Source organism: Zosterops lateralis (assembly GCF_965231275.1).
Source record: "Zosterops lateralis genome assembly, chromosome: Z".
Classification (NCBI taxonomy): domain Eukaryota; kingdom Metazoa; phylum Chordata; class Aves; order Passeriformes; family Zosteropidae; genus Zosterops; species Zosterops lateralis.
In genome coordinates this window covers 42,901,360-42,920,010 of record NC_139800.1, presented here as the reverse complement: position 1 = coordinate 42,920,010, position 18,651 = coordinate 42,901,360, and the positions used below count along the sequence as shown (strand labels likewise).

The 18,651-nt window shown below is 38.6% G+C and overlaps 1 protein-coding gene across 1 annotated transcript in view; it reads left to right on the top strand.

The window, feature by feature from the left end:
* ROR2 (receptor tyrosine kinase like orphan receptor 2) overlaps positions 1–18,651 on the top strand; it is a 137,480-nt gene that overhangs the window by 98,165 nt on the left and 20,664 nt on the right. Inside the window, exons 3-4 of the mRNA XM_083884355.1 lie at positions 2,328–2,615; positions 3,694–3,724. Of these exons, the coding sequence (XP_083740481.1) occupies positions 2,328–2,615; positions 3,694–3,724 (319 nt within the window). The remainder of the gene's footprint in view (positions 1–2,327; positions 2,616–3,693; positions 3,725–18,651) is intronic.

The following is an 18,651-nucleotide window of genomic DNA, read 5'->3' as shown; positions in this document are numbered from 1 at the left end:
TCTTCTCCAGGGAGAAGAGACTTAACTACTTCAAGTCTTTCCTCACAGGACAGGTGTTCTAGCCCTTTGATGATATTGGTAGCCCTCTTTTGAATCCTCTCCTGTCTTTCCGTGTTATTTTTGAATTCTGAGGACCAGAACTGAACATAATAGTCCAGGTGTGGCCTGATAGGCACTGAATAGATTGGGGTTGTGGTATCTTCTGTCTCTGCTATGTAATGCCCCTATGATTGCAGCCCAGTATCTCAATGGTGCTCATGAGTATAAACTACATACAGATTATGAAAAAGTTGTGAAATAAGTCCCTAAATAACAAGCTCTGAGTGAAATAGCCATATAAAATCCTTTTTTAACTTGTGGTAGGACTGATCAGGATTTGTTTCATGCTGCTGGAAATGCTTATGTATGTAAAATGTTGGCATAAATAGAAGTTTTAATCAATGGCTTCAGTTGACTGTATCAAGAAGTAAATTTACTGGTTTTATTTTTCCTGCCTGAATGTCATAACAGTATTTCTATTTTTTCAGCTATGAAACATAACTGGAAACCATAAAAGATTATATTGTTGTGGTGTGACATTGCTGAAAGCATTGATATACTTTTTCTCCTGTTTATATAAATTATTCAAAAATAGATATTGTGTTTTATCAGAATCTTTTGAAGTCTGCTGAGGATTTTAAATTAAAAATAAGGACAACTAATATAAAATTACATAAACAATAATTTATTATTTTATGACAAAAAAGATAAAATAATTTTCCTGTAAGTTTCAATATTACGTGGAGATTTTATGTACTTGAATTTATTGAATTTTCTATTTAGTGACAAACTAAGTTCACACTTGCTTACATTGTATTTTCATATTATTCATTATAACAGGATTTCTTTTGAAAGGTCAATGGTAGAGAACAATATAATACACAAGAATATTCTCGAAAATATGTGTAAAACTTTCCAGCAATATCTGGCTTTGTACATTTATTATATTCTGATGTTTCTACTGCTCCTTTCTCCAGTGTTATACTGGAGGAACTGATTTTCACTGTCCTATCAAATATAAATCAAAGCAGAGAATCCATTTTCTTAAGGTATCTCAGCAATTAGATTGTCAATGTAGACAATTTCTTTACGGGTGTTTGATTCGTGTATAGTAATATGTTATTTCTTAATTAAACAACTGCAAAATAATCTGACTGGTAGAAAATGTCCATGTGCAGGCATCAGTCAAAATTATTTGATATTTGAATCCAGCTGCTATAAAAATATAATGTAATTTGCATTCCTGGTGCTTTATGTCTAGAAGGTCTAAATTCACTGGTGCAAACATATGAGCATGACAGCTAGATACTTTTCTTACCTGTTTTGTAAGGTAATATAACAACATTATTGTTTCAGTAGAACTACATGTTGTCAAGTTTTCAGTGTGTGATGTGTATCAGTTGCAGGACTCCTGACACCAAATTAAATTTATAAATAATAACCTACAAAAGATTTGATTGTCAGGTTTTGACAGTGTTCTTCCATCAATTCTTTTTTTTTTGCCAATACAGCCTTCTTGACAAGCCCTTTGCTTTCAACAAACCACTAATTTGGGCTTGTAGTTTTCACTTACAAAATAACTACAAAAGGTTATTATACAATATCTATACAGATATTTCCTTGACCATATATTTTGACTTGATGTAAAAAATGGCAGTCTATAATCAGCTTATGGTCCCCTCACAGGTTACTTCTGCAATTGAGACATTATTTCATTAAATTGAATGTGAGACATATAATGTTAAAACTTATTATTCCAAATCAGTTTAATTTTAATATTTTGTTGAGCAACTAACAAGTCAATATCTAAAAGTATCTTTTCCAGTTGTAGTTCTTTTTTGAGACTAATCTGTGATCATGTAAGACGATCATGTGATAAAATCACAGTGATATTCCAATGTGGTTACTACTGTGATTATTCTTTTATGGAACAAGAGTGGTTTTTTTCTGTTAGAACAGAACAGCACTAGATGTGTGATAGGATGTTAATATTTTAGCATGTCAGATGTAGAAAAAGTCACCACTGCTTCAAAATAGGTATCCAAATAGGCAGTTAGGACCGTAATAGTATCTATTAATGACTGACCTGCACACAAATGTGCAGTCAGCAATGAAGCACAAATTGGAGTACAATGCTATGGTATTCTTAGGACAGTGAATTGCTTTTTTTTGAGCTTGAAAGAAAACCAAAATAGTTTCCAAGGTTCTCTCTTAGAAAAGTACATTTCAGCAGGCTTTTACCTCAAGCCAAGTAAAGTTTGATCTTTTATGGCCTTTCATCCTCTTAGGTTATTTCCTGACCTTCTTGGAGCCAGTAAACAATATCACTGTAGTCCAGGGGCAAACAGCAATCCTGCATTGCAAGGTAGCAGGAAACCCCTCTCCGAATGTCAGATGGCTAAAAAATGATGCTCCAGTGGTTCAGGAACCAAGACGGATCATCATCAGGAAAACAGATTATGGCTCACGTCTGAGAATCCAGGATCTGGATACCACAGATACAGGATACTACCAGTGCGTGGCTTCAAATGGGATGAAGACAATAACTGCAACAGGAGTTTTGTTTGTCAGGCTTGGTGAGTTCCTGGCTTTTATGACTACTCAGACTGCTTTATAGACTAGGTATTAGTTTTAACCATAGTATAAAAAGAAATGAATTTAATGTTTAAAGAAAAATTCTCAACACAAAAGAAAAAGGTCAGCTCCTGAGGCCTCTCTCCCAGCACAGAACTTCTCAGTTGAATTTGATACCCCTGTAGTGGTAATAAAAGAAAGTAAATACAGATGTAGAGGTCTGTAAATACATAGTGAAGAAAAAAAATTAAAGAAGTGCCAGTAAAAAGTACAAAAAAGGTAATATTTCATTGCCTGGAGTTTTCACTCTACTGCTAAAGTCAGTCTGTTAAAAAAAAACAAAACCTGAAACCTGATAAGAAGAATGAGAAGTGTTTTTCTGTGTGATGTTCATAGTTCTGGACCCATCTTTATGAATATCAGTTCTGTACTGCTATGTGAAGCGTGGTCTCAAATTCTGTCCCTTCACATGTGAAGGTACACCACACCTTTCAAGAAGTGCTTATATTGCACTTTGGAGACTTAATAATCCAGTCTGGAAGCCAATCTTTTATTTAGCTTGCATTTGAAGCAATGGGAGAAAAAATTCTAGAGGCATTTTTCTAAAATTTTTTTCTAATGTTGTAATGTAAATAATTAATTCCACAGTTTAGTTTGTAGTGATTGAGTATTGAAGTGCTCATTACTGAACCTTTTTCCTGCTGTGACAAAAGTTGATCATGCCTTGCCACATCCTAAATTCTGATTGTAAGGCTCAGCTGGGGCTTATTAAAAGGTAAGTGATGTGTCAAGATAACACCTTGTCTAACTGCCTGTGCTTTTATGGTGGAAAATATTTTACAAAGAAAATGAAGTCCATTCAAGTTGCTGCTGAAGCAGACTGTACATTCATGTGATTTTTATTTGTGGCTTTGAAAATAACAATATGTAATTATGTTCAGGAATGCAGAGGGTTTTGTTTGAATCTTGAGATAAACCTCCCTTAAAGAGACAATTTCTTTTAGATTGCTATTGACTTTTTTTATGATGTTGTCCTTGAGCTAAACTTGTAAGCAATATTTGTTTGTTTTATGTTTGCAGGTCCAACGAACAGCCCAAATCACAATCTTCAGTAAGTACTCTTTGGAAAATTACTTAATGTACTTTGACTACTTTTGGTCTGTCAGAATTTAGTTCATAAACTCAGTAAATGCTGCCTGCAACGACAGTGTTCTTGCTAAAAATATCTAATCTGATCAAAAACTCACAGAATGGATGCAACTTTTTTAGACAGAGGCAGAGCATTGTGTTACAATGGGTTTTGATTTGACTGACTATTCTTGATCAACTTCTGCTTGCTTATTTCATATTTTGAACAAGGAAATTAACACAAAGTCATGTTGGAACAGTAATTGTTTACAGGGCAAGTATGGGCTAGAAGAATGCTTAAAAATGAATGGGTAAAATGCTTAGGTTGCTGTGCTTGCAAATTTACCCATGTTATTTTATTATAACTTGAAAAGCCAGGTAAAACAAGACTAGAATCCTGCCATTGAGTAGCTAGGCAAAACCTCTGTTTGCTATAGAGTCATTTTGACTTAAGTGGTGATTTGGTGATCTCTGTGAGACTCCTGGGCTCACTTGTTGATTCAGCTATAAGGATGAAAAGAGAGTCATAGAATGGTCTGGAATGGAAGCCACCTTAAAAGCACCCAGTTTCAACCCTTCTGCCATGGCAGGGACACCCTCCACTTCATCAGGTTCCAAGTCCAGCCTGGCACTGAACACTTCCAGGGATGAACTATCCACATCTTCCCAGGGTAACCTGTTTCAGCTCTTCACCACCCTCTGAGCAAAGAATTTATTTTTGACATCTAATATAAAGCTGCCTTTTTCCAGTTTAAAGCCATTGCCCCCAGTCTTGCACTATCTACCAGTATAAAAATCCCCCTCCTTCCTTTTTATGAGAACCTTTTAAGGCTGCAGTGAGATCTTCCCAAAACCTTATCTTTCTCCAGGCTTAACAACCCCAGCTCTCTCAAGCTGTCTTCACAGAGAGGTGCTCCAGCTCTCTGATCATCTTCATGACCTCCTCTGGACCCACTCTAAGAGGTCCACATCTTTCTTGTCAGAAGACCCCGGATCTGGACCCAGGATTTCAGATGGGGTCTCATGAGGCCCGCCATATAGAGTGGTAGAATCCCCTCCCTCACCCTGCTGGACATGCTGCTTTGGATGCAGCCCAGGATACAATTGTCCTTCTGGGCTGAGAGCTCACAGTCTTGGGTAACACACGGTTTGTCATGCACAAGAATCCCCAAGTCCTTCTTCAAAGGGCTGTTCTCAATGACTTGATCTCCCAGTCTGTGTTCATGTCTGGGATTTCCCCAACCCTGGTGTGACACTTGGGATTTGAACTTGTAGAACTTCATGAAGTTCTCGTGGACCTGTTTTTCAAATTTGTCCCTCTGTTGTCCCAATGACACTTCTCAGCTTCATGTCATCTTCAAACTTGCTGAGGGTGCTCTTGATCCCACTGTCTGTGTCATTGATGAAGATATTGAAGAGCACCTGCCCCAAGAGAAAGCCTTGAGGGGCACTACTCATCACTGGCCTCCATCTGGACACAGAGCCTTAGACCACAACTTTCTGGCTTCATCCATCCAGCCATTTCCCTATCTGCTGAATAGTTCAAATCCATGTCTCTCTAGTTTGCAGATAAGGATGGCATGTGAGATGGTATCAAGGCTTACAGAAGTCTATACAGAAAATATCTATTGTCTTCTCTTACTACTATTGCTGTCACTCTGTCACAAAAGGCCACCCAATTGGTCAGGTACAATTTGCCCTTAATAAAGCTGTGCTGGCTGCCTCAGGTCAATTTGTTGTCTTTTATATACAATATTATTATATAGTTTATCTGTAGGATAACTTCTAGGAGGATCTGTTTCATGATCTTTCCAGGCACAGAGATGAGGCTCACCAGCCTATGATTTCTCACATCTTCCTTTCTTGTCTTTTTAAAATTGGGAGTGATGTTTGCTTTTTTCAGTCACCAGGGAGTTTGCCTGAGTGCCTCAGATTTTCAAGTATGATGAGATTGTTTTGGCAAGAACATCAGCCAGTTCCCTCAGGACTCTGGAATGTATCTCATTAGGTCCCATAGACTTGGGGCTGTTGAGCTTCATCAAGTGATCCCAAACCTGCTTTTCACTTGCAGTGGGAGACACTTCCCTTCCCCATACCCACACAGAGGATCAAGGACTTGAGTGGAAATGGTGACTGCCTGTGCACACTGAGGCAAAAAAGTCATTGAATAACTCATCTTTCTCCCTATCAATCACCACCAGTTTGTCATTCTTGCTTGTCATGGGATACATTCTCCTTGGCCTTTCTTTTCTGGCCTGTGTCAGACCAATAAACCTGGGAACCAGGTTTTACATTGATTCACTTTTGTTACAGTGCAAGTAATCAATTTTATTTCTTTTGTCTTCCTTATTGTTTTCCTAAGTGCTTCTCCTGTAGTGAGAGTGAATTTGTTAACATTTCACAAATACCAACATACATAAAACATTTCAACAGATATAGTGAAAAAAAAAGAATTAATGCTTATGTGGCTTCCTCAAGTGGAAGTAAATTAGGGCTCCCAAGACATCCGTCATCCTGGTTTTGCCTAGGTTTTGAATGCTTTGCTCTTCAACCTTTGCTGCTTTGGAATGCTAAGTTAAAATAAAGAAACAATTAGGAAAAAAACCTAGAAAATCTTGTAATTTGGCTTATGACACTTCACAATGGGTCTTGTACCATTGGTATTGGAAGTGGTAGTGTGTAATCATTGTTCTGGACTTACCATTAAAAAGTGAAGAGTACACTGATGGTAGAATATTTTATTTTTAGTATCCACTAGATTAGAGTGAAACCTGAAACTTCAGGAAAACGAGGTCAGGGCAAAGGTTTATTGAGAAGTCATGAGGGTCTTATCATATGAGGGCCAGGAGCTTTCAGGGATTAGAGATCTTTGCCTCATAGCATGCTTTATTCTGTTTTAATTCTTTCAAAAATCAGTCCTTCAAATAAAATGCCATGTTTTAGTGGTATAATTATTTTATTTTCAGAAATGGATCATGATTTTTTTAAAAACCAAATATTTTGTATGAAAGCATGCAGGTCATTTTGTAAGCCAGAAAAGAGGAAGAGTGGAGAAAGGCAAAGGAATACCTAACTGCTTGGAAGGAGGTCTTGGAAGAAACAAAGGGCTCTTTCCATTCACTGTCTGCACAGTGCAACCTTGCACTGAGCCATGCAAGAGCTATTGCTGCTGGTATTAGTGCTTAAAAAATACATGCTTCAGTGAAAACCTGAAACATAAAACCATTGTAACCTGGCTTAAAATTATACCTAATGAATATTAAGGGATAAGAACATTACCTATGTAGATACCGTCTAGAAAGGTTTTTTTAATGCAGTCCATGCTGTGGATTCCTAGAATTAATCAGCAATTAAAGATTGTCAGAAGGAAAATGTATGTTATGCAGTCAGACTTGCCAGTGCAAAAAACCATCTGGACCTTCAGATAATGAAATTGGGATGTTTTCATAAAAATATAAATGTAAAAACTTTCAACTACATAATCTTAAATTGCTGCAGATTATTTAGAGATGTCTTTATTTTCCATCATCAAGATTCATATGTGTAAAGATTTCTAGGGATTCCTAGGTAGACATGGGAAATTACAATCTATCTTATTTATCAAAATTATTACAATTATCAAAATAGTAAAAGATAATACAGATAATAATTTACAAAGGAAATAAAATCAAAAATGATAAAAAATATTTCTGATTAACCTCTGCTGTCCAGAGGACTGTGCTGCTAAAGGGTTGTTTTATGAGAGTACAACACTTTTGCAATCCTTTCTCTCAGTGCACTACCCTTTTACCTTTTGCATCATTAATATTTTTAGTTTTGTCTCTCAAAAGAGAGACATCCTACCTGTTCAGAAAGATGAAAGTGTGTGAATATAAAAGATATGTTTAACAAATACCAGAGAATGTTTTGGTTTGGTTTGGTTTTTCTTTTTTTCTTTTTTTTTTTTTTTCTTACTGTGATTTAAAACAAAGCAATGAGCATTAAAATCTTGGAGTCTAAGAGCAGAAGGGCAGAAAGAGTTGTCTTTCCTTATAGAAGTGATGCTCTTAGAAGATAACATCATTCTAAAAGGCTGCGTGTTCTCTAGTCTAATATATTTTTCTTCTGAATTTAATGGTTAGATTAAACTTTACCTATTGGGCAAATTCCTGTTTTGAAGCAGTTTAGTAGTGCCACCTTGAAGGGAGCTTGGAATGGAAGATGGCTAATATTCAAATATTCAGTTTGTTGACTCTTAAGGGCTTCTGGAAAATCTGATGAGACCTTTGCAAAGAGAGGAAGGCACACAGACTGCAGGCAGAAAGTAATGCCCCTAAGCTCAGTCCTTGCCAAGTGTATGGGAAACATCTCTGTTGTCACTGCTGCACTTTTTCCCTATGTGACCTTTCTGAAATCTGTGAAGGATGCCAGGAACCGAACACTTCCTTCTAGAGCCCTTTGCAGAGGAATTTGTCTTTCCAAGAAACTTTGAGAAGTCCCTGTTGAACTCTATCTGAGATCAGTTATGATTCCATATACAGCCTTTGATGCCTGTATGCTGGATGCTTAGGAAAAATAGATGAGAAGAAACTGGCACCAGACAGAAATGATCATTACTTTGTGGAGGAATTTTTGAGGTATTAATTATTCAGAATAAATTTACATGTTCATATGCCTGATTTTCTCCTATAGTTTGGGACAATAGTAATTTTTTTAAGATTTGGTCCATTGAAGAAAAGTGATGAAGCAATTGTAGTTAGGAAAAAGACCAGTTCTTTCAAACAGTGGAAAACAGAATGTCTAAAAACCAGTAAGGTGGCTGTGTTAAAACTCCAGTGAGGAGGCTGGATTCCTGAGCAATTTATTCTCAATAGTTTACATATCCCAAAGCACACCTTTTCTGTGACCCCAAAGAGAAATTCCTGCATGATATGAGGAATTATATGTTTGTGATGGAAACAAACTCATTTTCATCATGTGATGAATCTTTATGTAATTACAAAATGGAAAAGAGAATATAAGGTCTTTGGAAGGAAGGTGGGAAGCAGTGGATCATCAGAGAACTTCACCCTCAGGCCACTTCCCTGCCCCTGAATTGGGGTCTTTCAGGTAAAAGACAGTAGCTGAAGAGGAAAATAGTTTTGTAAACTGAATGTCTCTGGCAAACCAGAGATATCTAACATCACATTAGAAAGAAAGAATGCTTTCCTTTCTGTCTAATAGGAGCACCCTTTGTATCTTCCTCCTTTCGTAAGACAGTGTGGCAAATTTCTTTGGTCTCAATATAGTTTAGCCATAGATAACATTGTTAATCTTGCAAATTATACAAGATTATCTTAAAATTCATATAAACAGATGGTTGTTTCATCTCAGAAGTTACACTGTTTATTCAGGCCCATAAGGACCAGGTGTCTCATGATATGCTTCCTCCAGAATGACATGCACGTCTTTTGTTTCATCAAAATATTCATGTGGCTGAGACAACTGTATTAGAACTATGTATGTTTTTTTAAGGTGCTTGTGCCAATATGTTATATTACAGAATAAGCTCATACTTGTGTTTTCATTTCCTGTTTTAATCAGGGAAAAAAAGAATTTTGTGAATAAAACACTGGACTGTAATTTCAGAGGTCTGGATTTAATTTCTGACTGTACTCCTGTCTCTGTGTGTGATTGCAGCAAGTTGTTTAACCTTTGTCTCTTCATGTTTTGTACATCAAATGGAGGTGGTGGATCTTGGGAATTTTTTGCCTTCCTCTTCTATAGGATCAGATTATTTCAAAATGTTTTGGGTACGTTCTTCTCCCCATAAAGCATGGAATGTTATCCTGTTTTATGAGTGAGGAACTGAGGCACAGATTATCTTGGGCTGGTCTACATTAAACAGCATGTGTTTGTCTTGGCAGATTTCCTGACTCCCTGACAATCCAATTTGGAGATCTGGCTGAAACATGCTGCAATTCCCTCCTAGCCCCTGTGTGTCAGGGACTTTTCCTTTTTTTCTTTCAAGGCTGAGACGGAGACTGTATTTCACCCTCCTGTGGGTTTGGGGCTCCTTTCAGGGGATTTTGATCCACAATCTCAGATCTGCTTTTGACTTCATCATTTTAAATGTCCTTTGACAGCCCTTCAGGCCAAGACAGGAAATTTGGAGGAAGGACAGAACTAAAACCAAGGTTGCACTAAATTTTTTCTCTCTTATCTATTTTAGAGTGTGATTTTTCAGTTTTTCCTCTAGTTATGTAGGATACAGCCTAGAAAGGCTCAGAAGTTTACGACATCACAAATTAACATATAACTAAAATTTATACTCTATTCTGCCTGGAGATGCAGGGTGTACTCAGAGGAAGCTAATAGTCTATCTTGTAATAAAACCTGAATTTTTTATCTTAATGTTACTCATGCATTTCAAAAAATACTTTTCCCCTCCTCATTTTAAACCCCAGAACATGTATAATTCAAGGCAGAGTTAAAGAGCAGTGGAAATACTGTTTTGCGTTGCTTTGCACTAAACCAGATCACAATGTCTTCCCACATAACATTGTTTCTTCAGCTACAATCTTCCACTTAAATGCTTTCTAATCACAAGTAAATAAATGATGAGCAATCTAATGCATTTTATATTACTTAGTGATAGAAGTACAAATTCAATGTGCTTACAAAACTGATGAATTTTAGAAGCCAGATGTGTAATTAAACTAACATACAAACTGTCTTGTAATAGACACAAGTGTGATTTGTTATCTGGGGAAAATATTACAAGTAGTAGGGGCTTTTTTCCTTTCTGTTACAGGAAGGGAAGAACTGAAGAAAGAAGTTTATATGTAGGGGAAATGTAGGGAATATATAGGAAGAAAAAAGGATAATAGTTTGTTTCTGTCTGTTATGCTCACCAACCCATGCTGTTCAGAACTCCCCAAAAAACAAAGGAAGCCAAGCATATGCATGGGTGATTACAAATAAATCTTCATGTAAATTTTACCTTCTTTTTACTATTGTATAAATCAAATGTGCTTGAGTAAATTAAAGTGTAATGCAGATGCACTGCTTTACTGAGAGAGCCTGCTGGCAAGGACAAAAAATCAACCCTACAGCACTTGATCTGTAGTTGGGCAAGGTTTCTAAATACCTTTGGAAGAAGTAGTATGTAGTTACATTTCTTACAGTTAACCTAACTTAGGGTTAAATGTAGGAAGCACCTGCCCACCTGTTTTTAGCAGCACTGTCAAGATAATTTTAAATGTGTTAAAAATAGGCAAGAGATAATGTTTTCTCCTTAAAATACCTTTATTGATCGGCTCTCAAAGGGGTAGCTCGAGGGATGGTTTGCTCTTCTTGGTTCACCCTTGAGGAGGAGGGTCTGTTCAGCTTTGCAGCCTTAGGTCACTGCAGGACCGGGAGCCCCGCCCTCGCAGGTGGGCCTGGAGCTCACCCAGACCGGCCCGCTCTGGGAGGGTATCTCCTCCCCCTCGGGCACTCTTTAGTTACAGCGAGATACAAAAAAACTGTTTGTCAATACTTTAGGGCATAGCCAGTTCAGTACTGTCCTTTGTGGGTCCGAATTTTACGTCAGTTTGTTTTGGCGGGGGACTTTTGGTGCTGAATATGTCTTGGTTTACAGCGAGGCTTTATGGGTGTTCTACTAATTTCCATGCCAGCAGGAAATGCCGATGGGACGCACGCGGGCAGACACGCCGATGGGGTGCACATGGTGGCTGTGCTTGGGAACTTGTGTGACCAAAAGGCGCATGGCAGGCAGCGGCGGTTGAGTTGCGGGAGACTCGCGCTGCCAGGGGGATGCGAGGGGTCGGCCTGGCGGCGGTGGGGGTACACTCACGCTGGTGGTGGCGGCTGCTTCATGGCAGCTGTGGGGGAACGGGGCCGCAGGCAGGAGCTCTGGTGGCCCAGGCCTGAGCCCATGGCGGTGGGTGCACGAGGCCACCGGCAGCGGTGGCGGCTCTGGGGTTTCGCGGTGCCGCTGAGAACGCTGTAGGGCATTGTTGTAGGGTGAAGAGTGAAGTGGCCGTGCCCTGGCCCCCTTCTGAGGCAGCGATGGGGGTATGGGCAGTCTCTCCTGGGAGTGCGGGCACAGGGAACAAGACCTCTCGTCCTTTTCGAGGCGACGGTGGCGGCCCAGGTGGCGGTAGCTTTGGAGGGAGCGGGGCCATCGGTTTCAAATTTGCTCCCTGCCTTCGCAGGGACACTGAGGAGGTGGCTCTTCACTGCTACACCACAGGGACTTACAATTACAAATTGTTTAGAACATTAATATACTTATTATACAACAATTAAGAGGATTTTAACACTTTTAAACTTTTAACACATAACCAGGAGTTATTTTTAATTTTATTTCCTTTAAAATGGGTTGGATCACATATTATACTGAATGTAATTCATTATATGTAGGGCTACAAGCATGCACTGCACCCAAAAACACACACATTTTCTCTCCTTAAGAATTCTTTTTTCAAAATTTAGACCTTTAGCTTGTGTATGAATATTTAAGGGAGTTGATGTTTTATGTGGGTGAGAATTCATTCACAGCCTGCATGTTGGGAGAGCTTGCCATTCAACTCTTCAGAGCAGTGGCTAAGTTTTTGATAGCCAAAAAAGCCTAGACTGTCATATCAGGTGAGCTGTAAGGTGCCACCCATAAGCTGTGCAATACATGGCAAAGAGCCAGTTTACAGCTCATTGTAGATATGTGACCCCCAACACACCCTCTTTCAGCAAGTTCCAGATCAGGAGCAGGTGGTTAGATTTTAGCAGCTCAGACAAACTGTTTGTATTAAACTACCAAAGAAGTTGCAAGCAAAGTAAGACATTTGTTATTCCCTTTAAGGATATATGTAAATTGATATTCAAATTAATGGCCCTTGGGCTTTTGGCAAGTAGCTACTGCAGCTGTAGGACATCCCTGATATAACCAGCAGTCTTTAGTGTGTTTAGATTTTACTTCTTCCCTCTCTCCCTCCCCTACTCTCATTTGTTCAGTAGCTTAAATGGCTTTCAAAGTATTTATTGTGTGTCTTACAAAAGGACAGTTATAGGAAGTCCCTGAGACTTCCTGTAGGCATTTGATGCCACATTGAGTTTAATTAGAGTTCCTTAGGATGCTGAATAGCTCTAAGTGCACACAAGGAAAGCGTGAATGTTGCAGTTAGGCACAAAGATAAAGGAACGCTATTCTAATGAAAAGTAGGTAATTTGACAAAATGAGATAATGCTGGAACACCACACCATAAATCATCCTTTCAATTTCTATGGTTTTATGGTTAGGTTTTCCCTACTTTTTTATTATTATGTTCTCTATTTCAGTTTGAAAGAGCCAAAAAAAAGCGCAACTAATATAGTGTACTTGAGAAAAAGCCAAACAGATGGTATATGAACCAATTATATTTGAACAATTCTATTCAAAACTAAATAGTATTAAAAGTGATGGAAGGAATTGTTTTTTGAGAAGAAGAAAGAAAGTTCAATAAGGAAATCTGCTCTTTTAAGTTGGTACTGCTTTGTTAAGTCTAAAACCTGAAGTATTTGAGGTAATACTACTCTAAAATTAGGGCTACAAGAAGCATGTGTCACCAACAGTTTCTCATACTACTCAAAAAGCCTAATCTTAAGCATCTGATTTCTCATTTTGTTCATTCTATAATGACATAGTAGAGGCAAAGGATTACTTTAGATGGGACACAAATAATTTTATATCACAGAATCTTTGCTTTTATAAATATTTATTCACACACATACACATACTTCCACCCACCCCAAGTTTTCCCAACAGTTAATTTACATGCCAGAAAGCATTTTTCTCCTACCTCACCATGCTTTCCTTCAAATTGGGAGATGTCTCCTAAGTTCAGCAGGCTAACCTGCATATAGAAATTCTTACACTTTTATATGACTGAGTTATCCAAAATTATGTTGACAAACCTCCTTTTTTTCTGCCTGCCTAATCACAATAAAGTAGTTCTGTATTGCAAAATAACTAGTAGAGGAGTAAACACATAATAGAATAGAATAGAAGAGAATAGAATAGAACAGAATAGACTAGACTAGACTAGAATAGAATATAATAGAACAGAATATTGTGCATTACAGCACAATACAATACAGTAGCTCCCATTGGCAGGGACCTACAATGATCATTTATTCCAGCTTCCTGGTCACTCTATGGGTTGGCAAAAGTTAAAGCCCATTATTAAGGCCATTGTTCAAATGCCTCCTTTTAAGGCACTGACAGGCACAGGGCATTGACCACATCTTTAGGGAACCTGTTTAAGTTTGACCACCCTCTTGGTAAGGAAGTGTTTCCTGATGTCTATTCAGAACCTCCCCTAATGGAGCTTTGGACCATTCTAACCTCTACTGTACCTGCACACCGGGGAGAAAAGATCAGCACTTCCCTCTCCTCCTCCTCTTCTCAAGAAGCCCTGGACAACAGTGAGGTCACCAGTCAACCTCCTTCTCTCCAAAAGCAACCAACTCTAAATTCCTCAGCCTCTCCTCGTGGTGTATAGCTTCCAGCCCTTCCACCAGCTCTGTTCTCCTCTTCTGGACCATTCCAGGACCTTCCCACCCTCCTCAACCTGTGAGGCCCAGCACTTCACACAGGACTCAGGGTGAGGCCATCCCACAGCTGAATCCAGCAGGATGACCCCAACCACAGCTGGTACTGCTGTGTCTGATGCAACCCTGGATGGGGTTTGCCCTCCTGTCTGCCCGGGCACATGCTGCTGACTCACCCTGAGCTGCTGCCCACCAGCACGCCCAGATCCCTTTCTGCTTCCCAGCTGTAGAATCATTCAAGTAGAAAACGACCCTTAAGTTTCTTGAGTCCAGCTATAAAATGCTACATTACATAAAAAACATACTCTCAGCTCAAATACCTGCTAAATTATGCAGGAATTTGAATCTTAGAGAAATGATGTGCTTGTAGGAGTGCATGTTACAGAGCCTAAGTTGTAGTCACTTTCGGGGTTGAAGCTGCTGTGGTGATACTCATTTGTAGATAGCTGCCAAGTAGCATTTTCATACTGCACTTGGTAATTAATGTAGAAAAGACAACTTCAGTGTGTAATGAAGTTTAGCTGCATATATTTTGCTTTAATTAGGTTGAGGAATGGAGAGAAAAGTAAAAATATAACACAAAACCACTAGTTCCAGGATTCAGGCACTCCATCAAGAATGTGCTGTGGGTGATGATTGTACCATTATATACTCCGTGGTTCAGACTGACAGATGTATCAGTATATACAGGATCTCAGTTTTTAAGCATTAAGAATTAAATGCTGGCATATTAAACTTGGGGGAAGCATTTGTTCTCCTAATTGAGTTTGCCACATGTTTTGATTCGTGAACAGTTTATTCATGTTAAACCCGATTACATTAATTTACAGAGCTGTGGTGTTGGTACAATTGCTACCCACAGAATATCAAGCTAATGATGTTTGCATAGCATCATGTGTGTGGCGTCTGAAAATAAATTAGTTCTGACTTCGGAATGTGAGCTATTTTGCCTGTGGAACAATGCAGCCATCCTCCACTATCATATTGCAAAAAGATTTAAATGGAAAAATGTGACAGTCAGGAATTAATTGTTTATATACAGGGAAAAAAAAAAAAAAAGAAAAAAGAAAAAGAGAAGTGAGGAGTCTTTGCAAATACATTCAGAATTTCAGATAAACATTCAGTAAGTAAATTTACATCCAAAGGAAGAAATGTAAGGGGAAGTTACCTTTGGGATTACATCAGAGTTAGATGACCACCACAGCCTCCCAGCAGTTTTGGGTGATTCAGAGTGCTCTTACCCCAACCCCAAGAAAAGGGAAGCTACAGAGCCAAAGTTGGTTCATTTCCACCCTCATCCAGTGGCTGAAGTAGAAGAGTATCTGTTTATTTTTCATTTTTGAGAACTCTAGAGGCCTTGATTGAAACTGGCATAAAATTTCCTGTGGAGAAAAAGCTATTTTTCCTAATTTGGAAAAAACCAACAAACTTATTATGTGAAATTATGACAACACACAAAAATTATTTGATGAATTCTGAATTCCTTAGCCATGCTAGCCAGACCACAGCCTGATGGCATCTGGAGCCAGATGACAAGCGGATAACACTAATAATAGACTCCTGTCTGCAGTACAGACCAGACCAGAAGAGGAGACACATCTTTACTCATCCACTGACAGAAAGAAATTATGAGACACAAAAATTATTTTGTTTTTTATTAGGTTATGTTCCTGATTTGAGGGACATGTGTGCACCCCTGGTGGTTGCCACTGTAGGCATACCTGCCCTGCCTCTTTTTCCACTTCTGCAGTCCCAGTCATCTTAGACCCTCTGCGAACTCCTCACATCCGTGCCACAGTCAACCTTAGGAGATAACCATGGGTGCCAAGTATGTTTTTTTGTCTCACATGGGTGCAAAGCCTGCCATACTCACAGTATTTGGAGAATATCAGGTGCACTCTTGTCGACTGGGCTAATGAGTGCATTAAGATGGGAATTACATAAAGGCTGAACAAATTCAGGCAGTGTTTCATGGGATCAGATAGAGGTCTGTTCCAAGTCTCATGTGTCTGCTCAATAGCAAGACAATATAATAGCATCTCAACCAAGTGGCTGCCCCTTTTACCAGTAGTGATTGTGTTTGGGGTTTTAATTCACTTTTTGTCGAAAGAGAAATGAAATATTAATGGCCTTATTTTTTAAAACATCTAATGATTTCCTTTAAAGTAACCAAAAAAAAAAAGGCAAAAAATTATCTTTGGACTGTGGAAAATTTAATCTCGAATAAGCCCTATCAAAGAGAAACTATGATAATTGTCTGTAATATTGGGAAGTATTCACAAACTCTAACTTTCTAACAAACATTTCATATTGTCACTTACATGCTTTTAAAGATGTAATTTAGATGGTGTCAAGTTTTTCAAGTAGATGGAATATGCTAATTTTTCCTTAAGACTGGAAAACCGACACTTCAGTATTATATATTCGTAAATACTTGATGTTCTTGTAGTTTTAATAAAAGTGTTCTGCAAAAGACCTTGAAGATGTACACTTCTACATATAATTATGTAGCCAATTTATAGCTGATGCTCTGATAATTTCTAGCTATCTTAAAAAGCTCTCTGCTATCAGATGTATAATCTCTGTGGTAACTGAGAAAAGCCACCTTTGTTCTGTTTAAAAAAAAAACAAAAACCGAAGAAAGAAGAAGAAGAAGAAGAAGAAATTATGCCAGTACAGTTATTTTTACTTTTTAATTTGCTCATATCCTTCCAGAAATTATTCTAGTGGCATGGTCAGTTAAAATTAAATTTTAAATTATGAAAAAATTAATAATGACTTTTGATTATTTTTCTTTTTACAAAAACATTTAACTTTTTAACCTCTAATAAAAAGCCAGGAAACACTTTGTAGAAAACTTAAATTCCCCATCGTTCAAAAAAAACCAGAAAAAAACCAACCAAAATGAAAAGCTTAAGACACTTCTATAGGATTTCATTTTTTCATTTTATGTTATTCCTTTGTTCTTGTTTTAACCTCTCCTTCTCTTTGGATTTTTCTAACTTGAAAATTTCAGCCATCCTTTCACAGTCTTTTCTCTTTTTCTACTTTCTACCTGTCTTCCTGGCATATATATCAAATTCTGTCAGTGGTTTTAAATCAACTCAACTATAGTAAAAAAATTCCTATTTGTGCATAAAACCTGCTTCTGTGAGTAAATCACAATGCATTAATGTCTACCTGAAAATTTAAACGATGTTGTAAAAGAAAAAGATTCCCATATTGAGCTTGTCCCCAGTGGCATTTAGAGAGTGGGGTGAGGATCACACCAGACAAGGTCAGAGTGGCCTGGTGGAAGGTGAGCTGCCCTTCTATCACCCCTTAGCAGAGTGAGAAGGGACCCCAATTCCCATCCCCTTGGTGAGGCCAGATATCCCTTCTCCTGTCCCTCAGCACCGCAGCCATCAAAGTTCTTTTCTCCTTCTTCTGCTTGGCATTCCCATCTTCCCTCGTAGGTGATGTGATTTCTTCATTCTGCTCCCCCCCCATCACATCCCTCCTTTGCTGAAGCCACTCAGGTGGGATCTCCTGGTCCCCTACACTGACCCCAAGGCAGGAGGAACCCAATTGCTGGAGCCCTCTCTGAGCTGCCCAGGATGGCCCCTGCCAGTTTTACTTGGCTGCCTGATATAGCAGCAGTAATAATGACATTTTCAGCTGATGGACTCTTATACGACTTTTTTGGAGCTGACCTACGTGTACTTGCTCACTCAGGGTGGCATGGCAGGATGAGGATGGATAACAGCTAAGGGTTTTGCTTTCCTCTGTCAGCAGAGGGAAGAGGGAGCTGCTTGTTTGAGGCTCTTTAGAGAGGGTCTGTTGGCCCTGCTCACTTTCCTTGGAGTTGTCAGAGGAAGACAATTTATTAGACAGTCATAACACACTGAGGGGGATAACATGCCTTGAAAAAAAGGGGTGGGGAAGAAGGCTCATAATGGCTTCTTTGGTGAGTGAGAAGCTGGAATGCTGCATGGCCAGGTTCGTGTTCCCATATGTTGAAATTAGTTTTCTGAAGGTTTTTCTTTTCAACTTTTCACTAACCGTGGTTGTAACAGAAATGTTTCTGTTAAAAGTATCTGACACTCAGCAAAACAGACCTGCAGCCTTCCCTGGGTTGCAGGCTGACTCACGTGATTTCAAGATTTCATCCCAACGTGCTAACACCTATGAAAGCAGAGGGAGAATTTACAAAAATGTCCTTTGAGTAAACTGAGAGACAGAGTTTGTGGGCAGAAGTTTGAATGTTGGTGGCAGAATATTAGATCATCTATTTGAAGTTACATGTGTTAATCAAGAGGATTGTGACTGGTTATACAGGTAGAGACAATCCCATGTTTCTTACAGAAATTCAGAACATTGACA